At 43.3% G+C, this 18,411-nt stretch overlaps 1 protein-coding gene across 1 annotated transcript; it reads right to left on the reverse strand.

Annotated features, from left to right (window-relative positions):
• Nucleotides 1-1,007: 1,007 nt before the first annotated feature.
• Nucleotides 1,008-15,728, reverse strand: kcnb1 (potassium voltage-gated channel, Shab-related subfamily, member 1). The gene is made up of 2 exons (XM_076156778.1): nt 15,153-15,728; nt 1,008-2,906 (listed from the first exon to the last, which is right to left on the reverse strand). Exons 1-2 carry the CDS (start codon nt 15,726-15,728, stop codon nt 1,008-1,010), a joined length of 2,475 nt encoding a protein of 824 aa, XP_076012893.1.
• Nucleotides 15,729-18,411: the final 2,683 nt, after the last annotated feature.

Raw genomic sequence — 18,411 nt, forward strand, 5'->3', positions numbered from 1 at the left:
AAAGATGTTCTCATTTTTCACAATTTCCTCAGCTATGGAGGATATGTTGATTGGCTTAGGTGCATGCATGTTGCTTAAATGCGACTCTAATCTGATAATCTGAAAATGTTATTGAGTTGTGAACAAATAAAGGTATAATCTCACTCTCTCACCCATGACGTAACAACACAGGGGGGCAGCAAACAAATACTGTTGAAAAGAAAAAGAGCGCTCATTCTAACAGATGACAACCTGGAGCCTCTGTGCCAAGACATTACACCTTATACACGATTACTTCTTCACATATGATTATGACACAGCAGAATAGCAAATCACATATTTCTATAAGGAACTCTCTCTTATCTATATAAAAATAAATCAGGTAAGACAATCTCAAGAGTGTGTGTGTATACATAAATTTGCCATTAGCTCATACAAGCGTTCCTATTATCATTCACACAAACACACACACACAAATGCAGACAGACATGCACACCTCTATAAATGTATATGACTAAGGCCAGGTTAGGACTGGAGGGCACATGTAAGTAGCTTATAGGCGTTTAGGTCCTCTCTTGTATCTCCGAGACGACAACACAGACAGGGACTCACAGATGGGGCAGCGGGTGGCTGGGCTTTTCTCAGACAACATGGGAGAGACCATCCACCCTCCCGCCCCTGAAACCACAGTCGAGGCTGGTTACACCAACTGTTACTGTCTGCGTTCTCACAGATCACATGTCGGCACACCTGGGAGCATTCGTATATTTTGCGGGTGTGGCGGAACAGGAATGAGTTGAAGGAGGGGCAGTGACATTCTCAAGTTAAAAGTGTTTTTGTGTCCCAGTGTATCCACTCTACATGTTCGTCCTGAGCTTACTGCCCGGATGGCGTGCGAATTTTGACAACGCTTCAACGAATCAGTATCTGTGTCTCTGGCTCAAAGAGTGTTTGTTGTGTCAGTCTGAGTTTGTCCAACTGTGAACACCTCTTGCCCAGCTTCCTGTTTGCCATCCCGCACATGTACTTCAAAGGCTTTTATCCAGTGTATTTGGACGACCCCTTTCCCCCTTTGGTCTGCGCGTCACCTCAGGTCCCACGTGATTCTCGTGCGCTCCCCCGCGAATCCCGTCATGGGAGAACAAACAGTTCTGGCCAAGGAGTTTCTGAGCTGCCTCTAAATGGTTGCTGCCCCTCTGGTAATTGATATTAATGCGGCATTTGGGGCTTGACCCCGCCAACAGACACTCTGAAGGACTGGCATCTGAGATATCACGGAGGTGGTCGTCATCATCCGTATCAGCATCGATGTATTTGCTGATGGAGGAGTCGTGGAAGGTGAAGACAGTGGCCAGGGTGGTGCTCTCTGGGGACTTTGGTGGGGTTCTGCTGCTGGCAGTGGTGTAGACTGAAACCTCTGTGCTTAACAGAGACTGATCAGAGAGGACCGAATTGTCCGAAAGCGGCGATAGTCCTGACCCTGTGTCAATGCGACAGCCTCCTTTTGTTATAAGGCCTTTGGAGGGGTTGCCAGAGAAGAAGAATTTCCGTGCGTTTTCGGAGCATGGAGGTTTGGTGACAGACACAGGAGTAAGAATGTGCTCGTGCTCCACCATGGACTGCAGGCCTGTTTTGGCACCGGCAAGCCCAGACAAACCTGTGGCCGGATTGTGCAAGAACCTGTTGCTTTCCTGAATACCTTGGCCCATTGCTGGACTGTGGAGGAAACGTGGATTCTCCTGGAAGTCTGTAGCACAGCTGATGTAGCTGTCGATGCTGGACAAGCTTTTCATGTCGGTCACTCTGTCTCTCGTTCCTTGCACTGACGGCCTGTGATCTTGAATGGCCCCCAGCTCGATCTCGTCCCGCTGTTTGCCGTTTCTGGAACCCCTGTCTTTAGCGTTGAGGTTGGGTTGCGACTGTGTCTTAGCCATCTGGTTGTACATCTCCTCCAGCTTCTGAACATTTAGCCCTTGAGGACTGGTGGGTCGCGTCTTGTTGGGAGAACGATTTGAACTGGTCTCTGACGTAGTCCTCTTGGGGGTCCATTTCCAATGGCTTGGAGAGAGGTGGTTGTCATGGGGCCTCTCAGTTTTCTCTACAACCACATCCATTAGCTCTGCACTACGAGCAAACGCCTCTTTCAGGTTCATAGAGACAATGCTACCGTTTCTCTTTGCTCTCTCCAGGGCTTCCCTGCGTTTTAGTGCTTTTTCCTGTCTCTTCTGCTCCTTATAGAACTCAGAGAAGTTATTTACAATAATAGGGATAGGTAGGGCTATCACCAGTACTCCAGCTATGCAGCATAACCCCCCCACTATCTTTCCCAGTAGAGTTTTTGGATAGATGTCTCCATAGCCTACTGTTGTCATGGTAATAGTCGCCCACCAAAAGGAAGCTGGAATGCTTTTGAACTTAGTGTCATCCTCGTCCTTTTCAGCGAAGAACACAAGACTGGAAAAAATCATGATGCCCATGGCCAGGAACAGGATGAGCAGGCCTAGCTCATTGTAGCTCCTCCTCAGGGTGAAGCCCAGCGACTGCAGACCCGTGGAGTGACGAGCCAGCTTCAGAATTCGCAAGATGCGCATGATCCGGAATATCTGCACCACGCGCCGGACGTTCTGGAACTGCAGTACACTCTTGTTTGATTCTGTCAAGAAGAGTGTGACATAATATGGTAAGATGGCCAACAGGTCGATGACGTTCAGGGGACCCTTAAAGAACTTCCACTTATTAGGAGAGGAGAGGAAACGGAGCAGATATTCCATGGTGAACCAGGCGATACACACGGCCTCCACGTGGGCCAGCTGCGGGTTGTCGTTGGACTGGCCGAACTCGTCTTTGTCCTGCAGCTCGGGAAGGGTGTTCAGGGACAAGGCGATGGTGGACAACACAATGAAGAGAATGGAGATGATCGCCAGGATCTGAAAAAGAAATTTACAAGAGTATGATTAATAACAATTGCAGGATGACTGAATGAGACATACAGTACTGTGTAGATGAGTGAAAATGAAAAAGCAGATATTCCAAAAATTACACCTAATCACAAAATAAGATAAATACAAATCCAATATATTTATAGAGGGTTTTGATTACAGTTTGGGTGTTGGCACTATCTGACTTCCAATATTCCTTACAGTCTAAGTACGCTTTCAAGGATGTCTAAGTGTGTGATTGGCTGAGAGCAAATGGATTGGTCCCACTTGAAGCACTAATTAATTCATGACCCACTTATCCTCATGAGTGAAATCCTAAGCACAAGATAATGGTTAGCAACCAAAATACAAAATATGAATTTACTATAATGTATGCAAAAGCATCCATCCAAGTGACAACTTTTATGGTTTAATGGGGAAAAAGTATCATCTAAGGTTTCAGCTAAAGTTCACTTCCATTTCGGCACTGTATACAAACAATCAGAATAGTTGTATTATCTATGAGTGTTTATAATGCACCTAAAATATCCTGACTCTCTGTACCCAGTCTCTCTGTACGTCTAGAGTCTATAGTATAGACTCTAGACGCATACACAAAATGTACAAATGTGTCATCATTTTCACTCTGCACTCATTATACTTAACCTCAACAGACCAAACATGCTGACATATCTAGGATCATAAAGTGTGATTTTGAGGACGGGTAAGAGGACACGAATGAGTTCAAAATGCAAAGTAATAGAATGGTTGAGTTACTTATTTAACAACATAAATCCAAATGCTGAACAGGTATAGTACGACTATTGAGTGAACACCAACACATTTTATTAATTTGAAAGTAGAATTTGTCGTTCAGTTGAGAATGACGATGATGAATTTTAAACGTAATTCGATTTGAATTATTCATTCAACATAAGTAGTATTTCCTCTCACATATTTTAAGGGGAGTAGGAAACATGCAAAAGGTGTCAGATCCAAGTGAAACCTTATTCATCTACCTCACTGGTTAAACACACAATCACACGTGTAAACAAACCAAACACTGACATAAGCCAAGCCAAGCAGGGTTTCCCTCACATAAATCCCCCCAGAGGAAATTACAGGACAGCGGCAGAAAATAGGGCAATAACAGCGAGGTGATTGACAACGCAAACCTTGACGATGAGCCTAATAACACTGGAACACCCTCCGTAACTAAAAGCAATGTCCAAATAGGACACATTATCTACGACCAATCAGGAGAGCAGGAGGACACTGTTGCCATAGCGTCAAGGCAGACATGAATAATGACCCTGTCTGTTTGTCTTCTTCCATCTGCGTGGCTCTCCTCCTGCCCTGGAGGAAATCTGTTTGAATCAAAACACTTCAGGAGCAGAGGAGACTCCAGAGAACACGAGTGGAGCTGACAAGGGCAACGCAGGGGCTGAAGGGACACAAAATTGGACAACGCAGTTTGGAATTTTTTTTATGCCCATTTAAAAGAAAGGTCTGTCCAGAGTTAAGTTTGTGAGATTGTGTGTGCCTGAAGAAGCCAAATCTGTTGGCCCATTCATTATAATGAAAAATACAATTATGTCCCGTACACATGAATGGGAGCAACATGATATCTGCTGGCTTTTTAAATGATGTTGGACTTAATGGTTCAGAATGTAATTTGGTTTGGCGGTCCCCTTTGTTATCCTAATCACATTGTTCACATTTAGAAAAACCAATCACATTGTTCCTCAATTAGAAAAAACAATTCAAGGAGTATTTTCTTTTACTTTTGTGGCGCTGGTAGTTTTAGACTTTTTCATGGATCCGTTTCAGTGGGGTTTTTTTCCGGGGGCCTCAGTGGTAAAACACATCGAGAAATAATGATGACAAATCCCGAACTTTCAGAGAGTGTGATGGGAGTTGTTGGAGAGATTGTAGCTTGGGACACTTTTGTCAATGTAGGCCAGAGGAGGACAGAGGTAATAGGATGGAGATGCTATAAAAAGGTCAGTAATGAAGGCACTCTAGTGCTACTGCGCAACAATATGGTTATGAGGTCAAGTTCCACTAGGAAATCCTGCACATTTCCCAATGGCCTATGGTCCTGTTTCTCTCCCTTTACACAGATTGCGTGCTTTCTTTCCTGACTTGTTGAGTGCCAGAGGGGCTAATTTCATCAAAATACAAATGCTTTGTAAAACTAAGATATTCAGTACTCATAAAGGAGACTGCAGACAAATACACATTCAGGGAGGATGAAACGGGCTCCAGACAACGGTGTAATGTCATCAACAGCATTACAGCCCTATTTATAGACTCTCTGTGGACCCAGAGGCACACATGACAGTAAGATTTTCACAGTGGCCACACCCGAGAATTCTGTGTGATAAAGGCTCTGTTAGACCTGCTTGCTACAAGATTAGACGCACACAAAGTGACCCAGACATCCGCAGAGGAATGGAGATCAAAATAATGTAATTTTCCCTTTCAAAGATGTGAGAGTGGAAGAAGATATTTATATCTAGGGGAGAGAGAGAAAGTGAAAGAGAGAGAGAGAGAGCAGACTGACAGGAAATCCCACTGTGACAATAAACAAAGCCAGATCACGCTGGTTTGCGCCTCCTAGCTCACAGCCGTGTGGCTCAGCGACTCAACAGTCCACACAGACTCTCATCTGCAGAGCAAGGTGACACCAGCCCTCGTTAGGCTGTTTGAAAAGATGTCCCAGACGAAATTGGTGTGAAGAACATCCACATACCCCCTACACCCAAAACACACAGAGCTTTATTATATGGATAGTGACATTCCATTATGACATTCTCTTATCACTCACATATGGGAGGCGGATTGCTCACACATGGAATAGGGAATAAGCCTTGAAACATGGCTTAAATTCCCTTAAGACTCTCTCATATGAACATTAAAGACTGGCTGCTCTCAAGATGCCTGCACCACTGAGACTCTGAGTAATATCAAAAAAACACTTTCTAATGGATTTAGTCAAAAAAAGGAAAGCCCACTCGTGTGTATTAATTCTAGCCCTCATATTGTAGAAGATGTAGTGTTGGCTTTACCACCAGCTCTCTCTAAGAGGGGATGACCCAGTTTTTTTGTTAACCATTTCCCTGCAGCTGTGTGTGCAACTTCCTTGCATTCCCTTGGTTTTGTCAGGGTCAGGGGTCAGGGGCCAGGAGTCACAGACAGGGTCGTTCATTTATCCACCCACCACCCAACAAGAAAGGACCTTGAACCCTGCACTTTTAAATAGACTTCAAAAATTGGAAAAATAGACACTTTGAAGCATTATGTGGCTCTAAAGTACAGAATAAATACAGTCAGATGCTCAGATGCAGACCTCAGAGTTTGCTACACGCTGCAAAGAAATATTACAGCACATTTTTGGGATTAAAACATGGAATCATTTTCGACCGTTAAGAGCCCTACTTGTTTTAATTACACTCCAAGATGACCAGCACGAAAAAAAAAGTCCTGTGCCCCAAACACCGGCCACACACACGTGCGCGGGGACGAGATGGAGCTAAAGACAAAATAATTAGACAACACAACGTTCAGCGCTGCTACTATAAATCACTATTTGAGCCCCATTTCAGGTGTGTACCTGCCACTGACCAAGAAAACCACGCTCCCTTGCTGCTAGTCGTTAAGAATGATTTATCCACAAAGTAGAGAAACACTGTCGATCATAAAACACACAGACTGTGTGTGAGAAGAACGCTACAAAAAGAGGCACTATCCTAAATACACTATGTTCGTTATTTTCTTTGGGAATTGCTAATGTTAGCTAGCTGGCTAGTGTCATCAGGTTAGCTGCTACCTAGCTAATTTAAAGGAATGAAGTGGTGAGTAGTTGTGGTTGTAGTGTCGAGACAAGCATTGAGGTGAGCAGACGTCCCAGTTTTAAGGACATGTTGTTTTTGGTGGTGGTGATATCATTTAGTTGTCTATTAGTTTATTGATGCAGGTGTAAGATAGGAGATTTCTAACAGATTTAGCTGTTCATATATTCCTGCCGAATATATTTTCAGGTGCAGCGGGTAACTTGTCTAATAATAAGTCTAGTGGCGTCGTAAGTGACGGAGCAGGAACCCCTCTGACTCCCAGAGCTCCGACCAGCAGCTCTCTCATTAGCGCCGACACAAGCAACACGAGCACCAGCTGTTTTAGAACAGGAAGCTCATGTTCCTGCGAGTCCCTCGTCTGTGAACTCGGTTGGCACTCGCACAGGGACTTGACCTGCCTCATAACGTCAGGTAGCACCTCCACTCCTCCACTTAACACCCAGGCAGTCTTTCCGTTAGATGGGTTTTTTAAAAATGTTTTCTGGTTTTTTTTTTTATCACAAAACCTGTTGAGGAGAGGACATCTGAGTCACGCTGTATTGCAAAGACTCTAGATCTCTTGGATTTGCTTTCCCATCATCCCCTGGGCTGTCGAGGCCACAAGGAAGCCATGCAACACTTGCCCGGCCTCGACTGCCAGCCACTGTCACCATGACAACCCCCTCAAAGCTCGACAGGAGGTGGCTACGTAGACCTGATTGTGAAAAGCACGTCAGAGAGAGAGAGAGAGAGAGAGAGAGAGAGAGAGAGAGAGAGAGAGAGAGAGAGAGAGACTCCTTCTCTTTCCATCTCTTTTATTGCTCCCTCCTTCCTTCTATTCTTCACTTGGTACCTTATTCAATGCTCACCCAACATCTGCACTTTCCTTTTTCCAGGCTGCCGTTCACATCTCGGCTGCTTTCTCCAGTTTGTTTGTAGATTATCAAATCAATAGGCTGATATTGATCTTTGGTGCTCTAGGTCATTTTTCTTAATTAAAGCAACATCCAACATTGTCTAATAAAGGAAGAAGACTTACAACCTCCAGCTCCCATCAAAATACCACATGCATTTTGACTTTATATTATGTTTTTATTTGTATGTTGGTTAATGAAGGTGCTGGTGTTAATCTCCACCTAACATGTTACATTTAATAGTGTCAGAGAAATAACCTGAAGGGTAGATAATGTGGCATAATTTACACCCTTGATTCTGAATGTGGAAGGGCTCTGCCTCTCCGCCTGTGAAAGAGATGGGGTTTCCATGGAGACGGGAGGAGACTTCCACATTCCCCCCCTGCATGATAGCATGAAACACACACACGCACATTCACAGCAGCTCAGTTGTAGTCTGCCCACCCTACATCACTTCTGCGTGTAACTTTGTATAGTGAAACCTAGGTTTATCTTTGATTACCACACATTCACAAAATGAGCACAGGTACAGTACAGCCTGTTAAAATCTCTCCCTCAAATAGGCAATGATGGTGACCTTTCTTATTTAAAGCGATAACAACGGCAAATTTACATAATGTTACAATTAGCTGAAACTAGATCACAAACGTGGTTTTTTTTGTAAGTTGTAGCATTGTGGATGAATGTGGTGTTCACTTATCAGGTCATGGAATGTGTGGAAAATCCTCTACAAGCTATTCTACATCAACTTATAAGTTCAGTTAGACACAAGTGAAGAGTTAAATTGGAAAAGTGCAATAAATACCATTTTAAATGGTCTAATTTTAAAGTCATGGTTTTTATTCTGCATTTCAGGTCTCAAAATTAAACTCTTTGCTTGAGTCACTTTGGGTGTTTATTTGTTTTTACATTATTAGATGAATTGAGTTACTTTGTGAAATAATATGTACATTTAATGCCAAAAACAATCCAAAACTGACCTTACTGTGATCTGTTTATTTGTCTCTCAGTCCACTAGATTTTAAATTCAATTACAGGCCCTTTGATTTTGTTGCTCTGTGGCTCTGTGGGTAACTTAATTTTCATTAGATGGGGTCTTCACTCTAATCAGGAAGAGTCAAATGTTCCTCTATCAACAATCAATCACATTTATTCCCTATAAGGTCATTGTGCTAAAGAACGTTTCTCACTTTCCCTTCATTCTTGGAGTGCTTTAATGCATGCCAGAAACCACTAAAGAACATAGGAGACCTACGCCTGCACCATCTATCTCTTGAATGAATCCACCTCATCTCCTCTCCTTCTCAATTATTCATGCATTTGGGATGAAGAAGAGAATCCAGACTCAGCATCTATATTTAAAATCTGACTGGTCCATGGTGGTTATATAAATAGTAACACTATAGGCTGTGGTCTGGCACAGCAATGCAAACTGAGATCATACATATGATGATGTTACAGTATTAAAGCTGTCTAGCACGACTCATAGAAATGACACAGTTTAGTTTGAATAGACTGGATATCTGTTCTGCTTTCAAAGAAAACTTATCTTATCCTCATTGTTCTTCCTGTTAAACAATTTAGCAATTTAAGACAATGTAAACATGACAGAAGCACTGCTTTGAAATGAGCGATTCAGTCAGACCGACAAATACACACACACACACACACACACACACACACACCCTCGCCCAAAAACAAAGCACTCACACAAACACGCACGCCCACACAGGGCCAATCAACAATGTTGCCTGAATTGAAGGCAGCTGCGATTCTAAGCATCAGAGAAATGACAGTTGCCACGGTGATACTGACAGTGAACTTTTAAACATTTGGATGACGGCAGTGAAAGGAGGACAGCACAGTGAGTCAAAGACAGAAACAGACAAGACGAGAATATACGAACATCACTTATTCTGTGCACAGAGGCATCAAAAGCAAGACTCCTCTCAATTCATTTAATGCAGATAATAATCTACACACTACCAGCACATGTGAACATTTCTAGCCTATTAATCCCCTTGAGATAGAATGTGCATCATTAGAGTTGGATATTGATTTGTACTGTTAAGTATTTTTCTTCTCAGTGACTTCACCGTATAATGGAACATACAGCACATGTTGATAACATTGTATAGCACAAAGATGAGCACAACATATGCCATATAATAGCCTGTATAATTAAGTTAGTGCAGCACATACAGGAGGCTCTGTGATGGACTGTGCCTGTAAATAAATATGCATGGAGATAATTCACTTTAGAGGAGGAAATTAGTAATGCTTGAAGATGAATTAAAGAAGTTACTCTGTGTGTGTGTGTGTGTGTGTGTGTGTGTGTGTGTGTGTGTGTGTGTGTGTGTGTGTGTGTGTGTGTGTGTGTGTGTGTGTGTGTGTGTGTGTGTGTGTATGTGTGTGTGTGTGTGTGTGTCCAGGTGAAAGCACTCATCAAGGTGAAAGGCTTGTCACCCCTGCTGTCGAGTGCTCTCGCCCCACTCTCACAATCAGCCGCTGCCTTGATGAATGTTTCTCCTCCACCGTTGTGGATTCTATTTCTGCCTTCACACTTTGCTCAAAGTCATTCATTCACCTTTCCACACAAGCTGCACAGCCAAGAGCAATCCCACACATATAAGACCAGTGAGTTGAGCTCCAGTTTAGAGGCTGTTGTCTTGGTATGTGCCTATAGATGTAGACTCTACATCTATAGGCACATACCAAGACAACATTGTAGAGGCTCTGGTCAGGCATTGGAGTGTTTGAGGGCCGCTATGCAGTAAAGGACATCGGGTCTTATGACTATCATATGTTATCGTATAGTTTAATAAATCTGGACAGTGTTTAGAAAGCGGCATGCCTATTAAGGTCCTAATTGAGTTAATCTTTTATTCTCCTTTGTTTTCCCATTTTTGTTTACCGCCCTTACTTTAACAGAATTACTGGGTGTGTGGGCAGTGGCCTTGCATTTGAGCCTCACTTTCAATTTAATCCGGCCTGAAGGCAAACGGAAGCCTGAAAGATCTCCTGTTATCCATCAGAGTGATTATCAAATTCCCTGTGTGTATATGGGATTATATACAAATAAATAGTTCATTGATATTCTCTGTTGGTATATGTTTTTTACAGTAGTCCAGCACAGAGTGAGCCATGCTGAAAATGTGAATTAAAAAGCTCAGGATATGCTACAATGTAATTGGTTTTAAGAGGTACATGTTGTAGATGTGTTCTGCTTTCTGTAAGCTGTATGTTGTTCTCTAACGAAAATTAAATGTTTTGTTTGTTCAAAGGAACAAACATCATAACATATCCCAAATAATGAAATGAGAAATTATTTTGGATTCCGGACACAGCCAATTTTGAAGAAATGATGCAGGACCTGAATAACATCTCTCTCTCTCTCTGTCTCTCTCTCTTGCTCTCTCTCTCTCTCTCTCTCTCTCTCTCTCTCTCTGATCTGACCAAAGCAAAGTCACCAAATTGAACACTGTAATTGTGTGCACTGTCTGTCCATTTGCTGATCTTTACCATCAGGTTTAACATTAAAATGATCATCACATCTCTATTTACAGCAGCAAAACAGTCTCACATTACATTACACCTAGAAGCTTTAAGATGGTGGGGAGCATCACCACTGGACCAAACATGTACTATACCTTTTATACAACACCACTATGCTGCAAACTCAAAACATGAGCTTGACAGCAGCAGTAAATCATACAAACATACAGATCATTTCAGGCGATGAAATCATCTGCCCTTTTGAGTTTTGTCATAACAATGATGTGTATGAAGCGTTGTGTATAAACTAAAATCAGACTTCTATGGTTACGCAAGACAGAGTAAAGGTTTGTTACATTCTGACTGACATAAGTATCACTTATTATAGCATCACTCTCTGTCTCGCTCTCACGCGTTGTGTGTACGTGCATGCGTGCGTGTGTGTGTGTGAGGGATGGAGGGAGGGCAGGAGGGATGAAAGAGAGAGGAAGTAGAGAGGGTAATTATTCAACCGAGTGATTTCGCTTCATTATTGGGATCTATGAACTCGAGGGATGATGGAAGTGTGTGTGTGTGTGTGTGTGTGTGTGTGTATGTGTCTGTGTGTGTGTGCTTCTCTCCTCTGAGACAACAAAATCAGCCATGGGGCAGAGGTGCTGATCAATACCTTTGCTGTTCCTCATCATAAATCCATACCATTGGACTAATAACGATGAGGCTCAGCAAGAAATCCATCAAGGGATCTACAAGCACGTCTTATGTACCGGTACAAAATGAGTCAGCAGCACACCTGGAGGGAATGTGAGGTCGGCCATATTAAACCAGGTCTCCAGTTTATTTCATTACCTGGCAGAGGTCGCAGCAGAGCTCTTAAGAGGTTGATGAGGAGACGCTGCGACAGGTGAAGAGAGCGAGTGGCATGAAAGCAATCACAGAGACACTCAATCTCAGATTACACATGATCCCATCTCATATCTCTGCACCACACTTACCCCTGGTGGGTCCAGAGACGTGACACATAAGAGCACATCACTGGGGGGGAAATAACATATTATTTTATTTCTCACCTTCTTCACTTTTCACAACACACTGTAAGTAATCTTTGAAGAAGCAGAGCCCCAAAGATTTAGTTTGTCCATCTCCATCTGTTGGACCCTCTGATCAGAGAGAGAGAGAGAACCTCAGCACCTCCTGGCTGTAAATGTTAACTGAATACTAATGAGGACGCCGCCTGATGTTTCACCACAATCAAGCCGAAAGCATCTTCTTACACAGACAAAAAATAAATAAATCTTAATGATCGTATCGTCATTGAATGCTCCCGAGGAGATGAATCCCTTCTCATTTGGATTCTCTCCACCAGCTTCCCTCCAGCACATTCTTAGTCTCCCTCTGACAGATTCTAGTGTGTGATTCTGCTGCATACTGATTGATGTGTAGGGGCGTAGACAGAGCACATACTGTATATATGTCATGTAAAATGTGGCGCGCGAGGATCATAACTGGATTTTGCTGCCCGCCACCTGACACATTAAACTCACTGATAACACAGGAACTGACAAGTTTGGGCGTTGGGAGTGCCAAACTGAGAGCAGCAGTCCCGATCAGTGTTGGTTTGTTTGTTTGTCATATAAATAGTTTAAAGCTGAACTCATGCTGATACTACATGCTGATTCCATTTCTCCATCTTCTTTGAACATCAAAGAGAATCTTTAACATGGTTTGGGGGGGAACTGTGTCCAACATGATCATTGAAGGTAAAGTTTTGTATATCTCAATAATTCAGTCAAGTGAAGGACTTTGAATGCAACACAAAATGTAAAATGTATTCAACCTGGAGGTGACATGAAGTTAGACATTCTTTTTGTGACTTTTTCTGTTATGCAATGTCTGCCAGAGGTGAGATATTCTCCAATCTGATTTGAGTCAGAGGCAGACATGCAGCTGCTTACAAAGGAAGCGAACAGAGATGGAAAGCTGCAAGATCGGGACCCGGAGTTTTTTGGACAATAATTAATGTGACATTTTCTCTGACATTTAGTCTGAGGTATAGTGGAGGAGGAAGTCGAGGAAGAAAAGAAGGTTGAGGAAGGAAGCACACAGAGTTACAGAGAGAGAGAGAGAGAGAGAGAGAGAGAGAGAGAGCGGCAGCTAGGGCAGCTTTTCCCTGAACATCTTGAAGCTACGTATTGCTTCTGTTGCTTGGTGCATAATACAAGGAACTACGTCGATGTGTGACAGACACGCCCACACACATACACACACACACACACATAAAGGCAATCATTCACTAGCCACTTTCCACTCGGACAAGAAAACGTGTATTTTTGTTGCTAGGTAACCATTTGTTTTGTTCTCTTCGTTCACCATCTGTTTGCAGGCTGTTACCCACATATTCCCTTAGATAGGAGAAGCACAGCTGATGTGCTAACACTGGGATGGTCTGTGGTCGAAGCCGGACCACTCAACAAGCCCACAGGTTGTTTCCAGCCTTGAAATATGGCGAAGAGACAAGACATCCACTCCCTATCAACCCTTTTAGTAGTTTGGTCTGTGGTTTCACGTTGCCCTTTTAAGCTAATTAGGAATTGATCAACTCTGCATCTTGCATTGTGGAGGTTGCTCTTTTTCCTGGCACACGATTCTCTGATACACTACGATGTGCTGAAATGATGTGGATTTATAGTATGGATAAAAACTCATCAGAAGGTGGCCACTGAAAGCTTGAATTTGCTGAAAACAATGTGCATTAGCACTATGGACTAATGCTGCATCATCCTTTGATGGGAAGAGAACCAATCACGACGACATCCTTCCAAAACAATATGTTGCTATAGTGCTATTCTGAAATGCAGATATCAGGATGTGATAACGAGACGCAGCGATGTGTGATCGACTCAGAGTGGTCATCGGCCTTTTTGTAGGCTACAGCAGTTCTTAGCGCTAAAGCAATAAACATTGATTTTACATCTCTATGATTCCCATGAAGAAGACATTTCACAGATAGACTCACAGCACTCATCCCAGTCTCTTTGTGGGTTCAGACAGATCTCATGAACCTTCACTGCAAACCATCAGACAGCATTAACTGAATACTTTAATTTCTATTTACCATAAGGGAGCCAAACAGGGCGCTGTGCTCCCTTTAAAAAGTGACCACAACCCACTTTGATCCCTCCAGTCCAGCTTAGATGAGTGCCATCAAAGGCCACAGCTTTGTGGTCACCCGGGTTGCAGGTGTGGTTCTGTCTCAAGGCCTCCTGATCACCGCAACACGGGAAAGATGAGGACAGCTTATAAAAACGTGGCACGTTAAATGACTGCGGCCAGTGTGACTGAAGCTTTGCTCCTTCAATTCATAGCTGTCAGAAAACAAATGCCGGCTTCCCCATTCACTCCCTCATTCAACTCCGACAAACAACCACACGGGATGTGAATTGTGGCTGTTGCTCTGCTATCACATTTCGCTCTGCTGCATTTTCCCTTTCGATGATGGCATAAATTTGATCAAATCTGAAGGAGTTGGGCCTGTCTTCTTTCCTGCAAATATCTGACTTATTCATGAGCTAAACTCTGCAGTTGATAACATTTTGTGGATTTATGCAACCGTTTCCTCCCTTCTTTTTCTCTCGGTTTCTTAAATATGTAAATTCACCGTATATATCTTCGAATAGAATCTGAATACGGTTTTAAAGACGTGTCAAAATCACCTTGATTGATCCAGAAATGCTCTTCCCAATCAAATTGATTTACCCTCTGGAATGTTACAGTGTTTACGTGCACAGAGGTATAATCCAATATTGCAGTCTTCTGTTTATGTCAAATTGAACAGGTTTATGTTGATTTCAGCCAAGTGGAACGACTAACAAAACATTATATTTTATGTTGACTTGCACATTTTAGTACCAAGGAAAAAGAAAGATGTATAATAACTGTAAATTGTAAAAAACTTAAAAAAGAAAATTGCTTATGACTCTAGTATACTAGACTGTGCTGGTGTACCCAATTACCTTTGCTGCAACAGAGGAACCGGGCTTCTCCAGGAGGTCCCATAGTTTCTTTCGCTTCTCTGCACAGCAAGTGTTGTCAAACTCTTCCCCTTCTCGGTCTTTCATGTTGTCCGCCTCTCTCTTGAGCTCCTCGTTCATTTGTTCCTTTTTCTGGTGGTACCTTGCCTGGCAACACGACTCCAGGTAAATCTCGTCGATGCCCCAGTAGTCGAGTTCTTGGCTGAAGGAGAGGGCGCACATTTCCTCCATCATGTGCAGCTTTCCCGTGCGGTAGAAATTCAGAATCGAGGTAAATGCCCCTGGATGCCTATCAAAAAAGTACTCGTTTTCGTCTAAGTTAAAGTCATCGCATACCTCCATCAGAGATTCATGGGAGTTGCAGTCTCTTAACTTTCCTAAACGTGTCCGGGGTAACCTATCCAAAGTTCGCCACAGGACCTCGTGTGGGAGACCCCCCACATTCAGCCGGACTCTGCGGAAACAGGACTTGCTGCGAATGATGTCCACCGACTCTGGAGGAAGGGACGATGTTGACCTGGAGCCAGCTTTATTTAACTCTGCCAAGGATTTCTCCATTATGACATTAAGATGATGAAGCAGGGCAGAGGCACTATGGACTACAGAAGGTGCTGGTTTCTTTCATTATTGAATCTAGAGGAGTGAAAAAACAAACAAATTCATGAGTATTCTCAAAGTAAAAGTCCCTGATTAGATGGCAAAATGGAAAACTAACACAGCACAGGTGCGAAATAACAGACAGATTCAATTATTAGTCTGCATTATTAAACAAAATGACTACCTCTAACATATGATTATTCTACATCACCATCATCCACTGTATGTTTGGAAATGAGTCACCACTGAATATTTCCCACAACCTACAGACCGAATGGTGACGTAATGTTTGCAGAGAGCTACTGGTGACTGCTGTGATAACGTTTGATCAATAATAAACCTTTCGATCGATAATAAAATAAACCGTTTGTTGATCTTCGACCGGTAAGGGAGGAATAACATTCCAAATAAGCAAAAACATGCACAGCCCTCATGTAACATCAGTTTAAAGTCACTTCCAGAAGTTTTGTTTCATACTTGTAGTTTTCAGCACCAACAGAACCCAATGTCTGTTTGTTTTACGGGTCAGTTTCCCGTCTCTGTCAATCTGAGGAATTCCAATATTCACTCTCCTTTGAGGAAAATATGTCCTTATATTTGGTCAAAGTCTTCATATGGCTGCAGATGTTGGTGATAACCCTCAGTGGGTTAAACTTAGATTACCACAACTATCTCCTTCACATTACAGCTCATTTGATTCCATTTTTAATAGCAGATCCTTTTGCATTTAGAGGATGGCAATGCCAACTTCAGTAAGGCAAATGTGAGTGCGCACAGTGAGAGTGTGCTGATATAGAGCTGATATAGAGCTGATAGAGCTGATAGAGCTGATAGAGCTGTCCATCTAATGGTGCTGAAACGCAGGAAGCTCTCCTCCTTCCTTGAATCTCTGCCAGCTCCTTTGGGAGACGGACATGCATCCCTCACAATCCCTAAATCTATACAATACAAATTACAATCACGGAGGTTGTAACCGTCACAGACAGGCAGTTTGTTGTGTTGATGCGGGGATGGGAGAGTGGATGAAAGTCCAACACATACAGGCCGATGCAGACGCAGCCACGTCTGCAGGCAAAGTTTCCGATACTTCACAAACACAGGCAAGCATTCAACCAGCATACGATACAATAACACATTAGAGAGACATAGACATATCGTTTTTATAGGGAATCTAGAACGTGCTGGTGTTTGGATGTGCAATAACAAGCAGTCAGCAGAGAAACATGTTAATTTGAAGGAGCCTCCAAGCACCCTTGTGTTGTATTAGAATAATGAAGCATCTAGCATCAACCATCACTGTGAAATAAAAACAGCCTTTCATCCATGTGTTGTCTAAACACATATATGCATAATTACGCTTAAGTGTGTTTATTTAATGATCTGAAACTGCAAAGCGTTTCTGACTTGCCTGCTCTCAGTCTGCAGAGTCGCCTCTGATATACGCCTTGGCTGATGTATTACAATCAATACGCTACAGCTGATTGGGTGTAAATTTGATGATAATATTACCTCAGAGTTGTTGTCATCTGGCATTGAAACCAACAGGCTCCGACTCTTTGAACGATAGATCCGCTGGCACAATCGGAGATGAAGCAGTAGCATTTAAAAAGAAGAAGATGAAGAGGAGGAGAAGAGGAGGAGAAGGAGGCGCCGTTATTGGTTTGTTATTCCCGGGGTCTGACCCAATCCATTTCACCCTCCTCTGCCTCCGACATGGCACACGGGATCCTCGGCACGACCTATGGGCTCTCCGCTGCCGTCGCTGGTGCTTCTCTGCCCCGCATGTCGCTTCTGTGTCTCGCCCCGCGGATCAACAAGTACGCGTTCGGTCAGACTACCCTGCGTTCCCCGGGCGGCTGTGAGGAGGCTCTGCATCCCCTCTGTAAGGTGGATCCGTGGACACAGCTGCACCGCCCGCCCGCTCTCACATCTATTAACTCCTTCGGCACCTTAACGACCGCCTTCGTGTGACATGAAGATTTACGAGCGCTGTTGCTGAGCGTTCAGTAAAGCTGAAATTAATACCACACAAAAGTTAGTACCAAACCCGATATAAGGGGAAATCTATAAACTATGCTCTACCTTGGTTCACAACATTGACATATACAAATACACTGCTCAAGAAATTAAGGGAGCAACACGTCATCACAGTAGAACACAGGTCAGTTAAACCTCGGGGTTATCAATCTGCTTGTGGATCAACTTCACTCGCTTTGGTGCAAAGGAAAGTCACAACAGGTGGAATGGAGATGCAAAAGCAAGACCCAGACAGGAAATGGTTTTGCACAAGGTGCCCACAGACAATTGCTCTCTCCTTACACTTCCAGAATGATTCATCCCTTGTTTTGTGTCCTTGTCACTAATGACAAGAACAAGACCGGGATGATGAGGATTCCACCTAAAGCAGTCAGCCATCATGGTTGGTCAAACATGCCCACCAGTAGCCTGCTCAGAGTAATTTCGTAGGACTCTGGCAGTGCTCCTCCTGTTCCACCTCGCACAAAGGATCAGATTGGTCTCCCAGTATCTCCTCCATGCTCTTGAGACTGAGCCGGGACACACAGCAAACCCTCTTGCAACTGCATGTATGGATGTGCCATGTTGGATGAGTTGGACTTCCTGTGCAACCTGGCTGTACCACCTC

Source organism: Genypterus blacodes, unplaced genomic scaffold (genome assembly GCF_046128005.1).
Source record: "Genypterus blacodes isolate CSIRO-AG114 ecotype Tasmania unplaced genomic scaffold, CSIRO-AGI_Gbla_v1 ptg000070l_1, whole genome shotgun sequence".
Classification (NCBI taxonomy): domain Eukaryota; kingdom Metazoa; phylum Chordata; class Actinopteri; order Ophidiiformes; family Ophidiidae; genus Genypterus; species Genypterus blacodes.

What these genes read in the sequence shown, in the direction of transcription:
- kcnb1 (XM_076156778.1), bottom strand. Translation starts at nt 15,728, where the DNA reads ATGGAGAAATCCTTGGCAGAGTTAAATAAAGCTGGCTCCAGGTCAACA. An exon ending in GTTCCTCTGTTGCAGCAAAG is followed by an intron (nt 2,907 to 15,152) that starts GTAATTGGGTAC and finishes TTTCTTTTTCAG; the next exon opens with ATCCTGGCGATCATCTCCAT.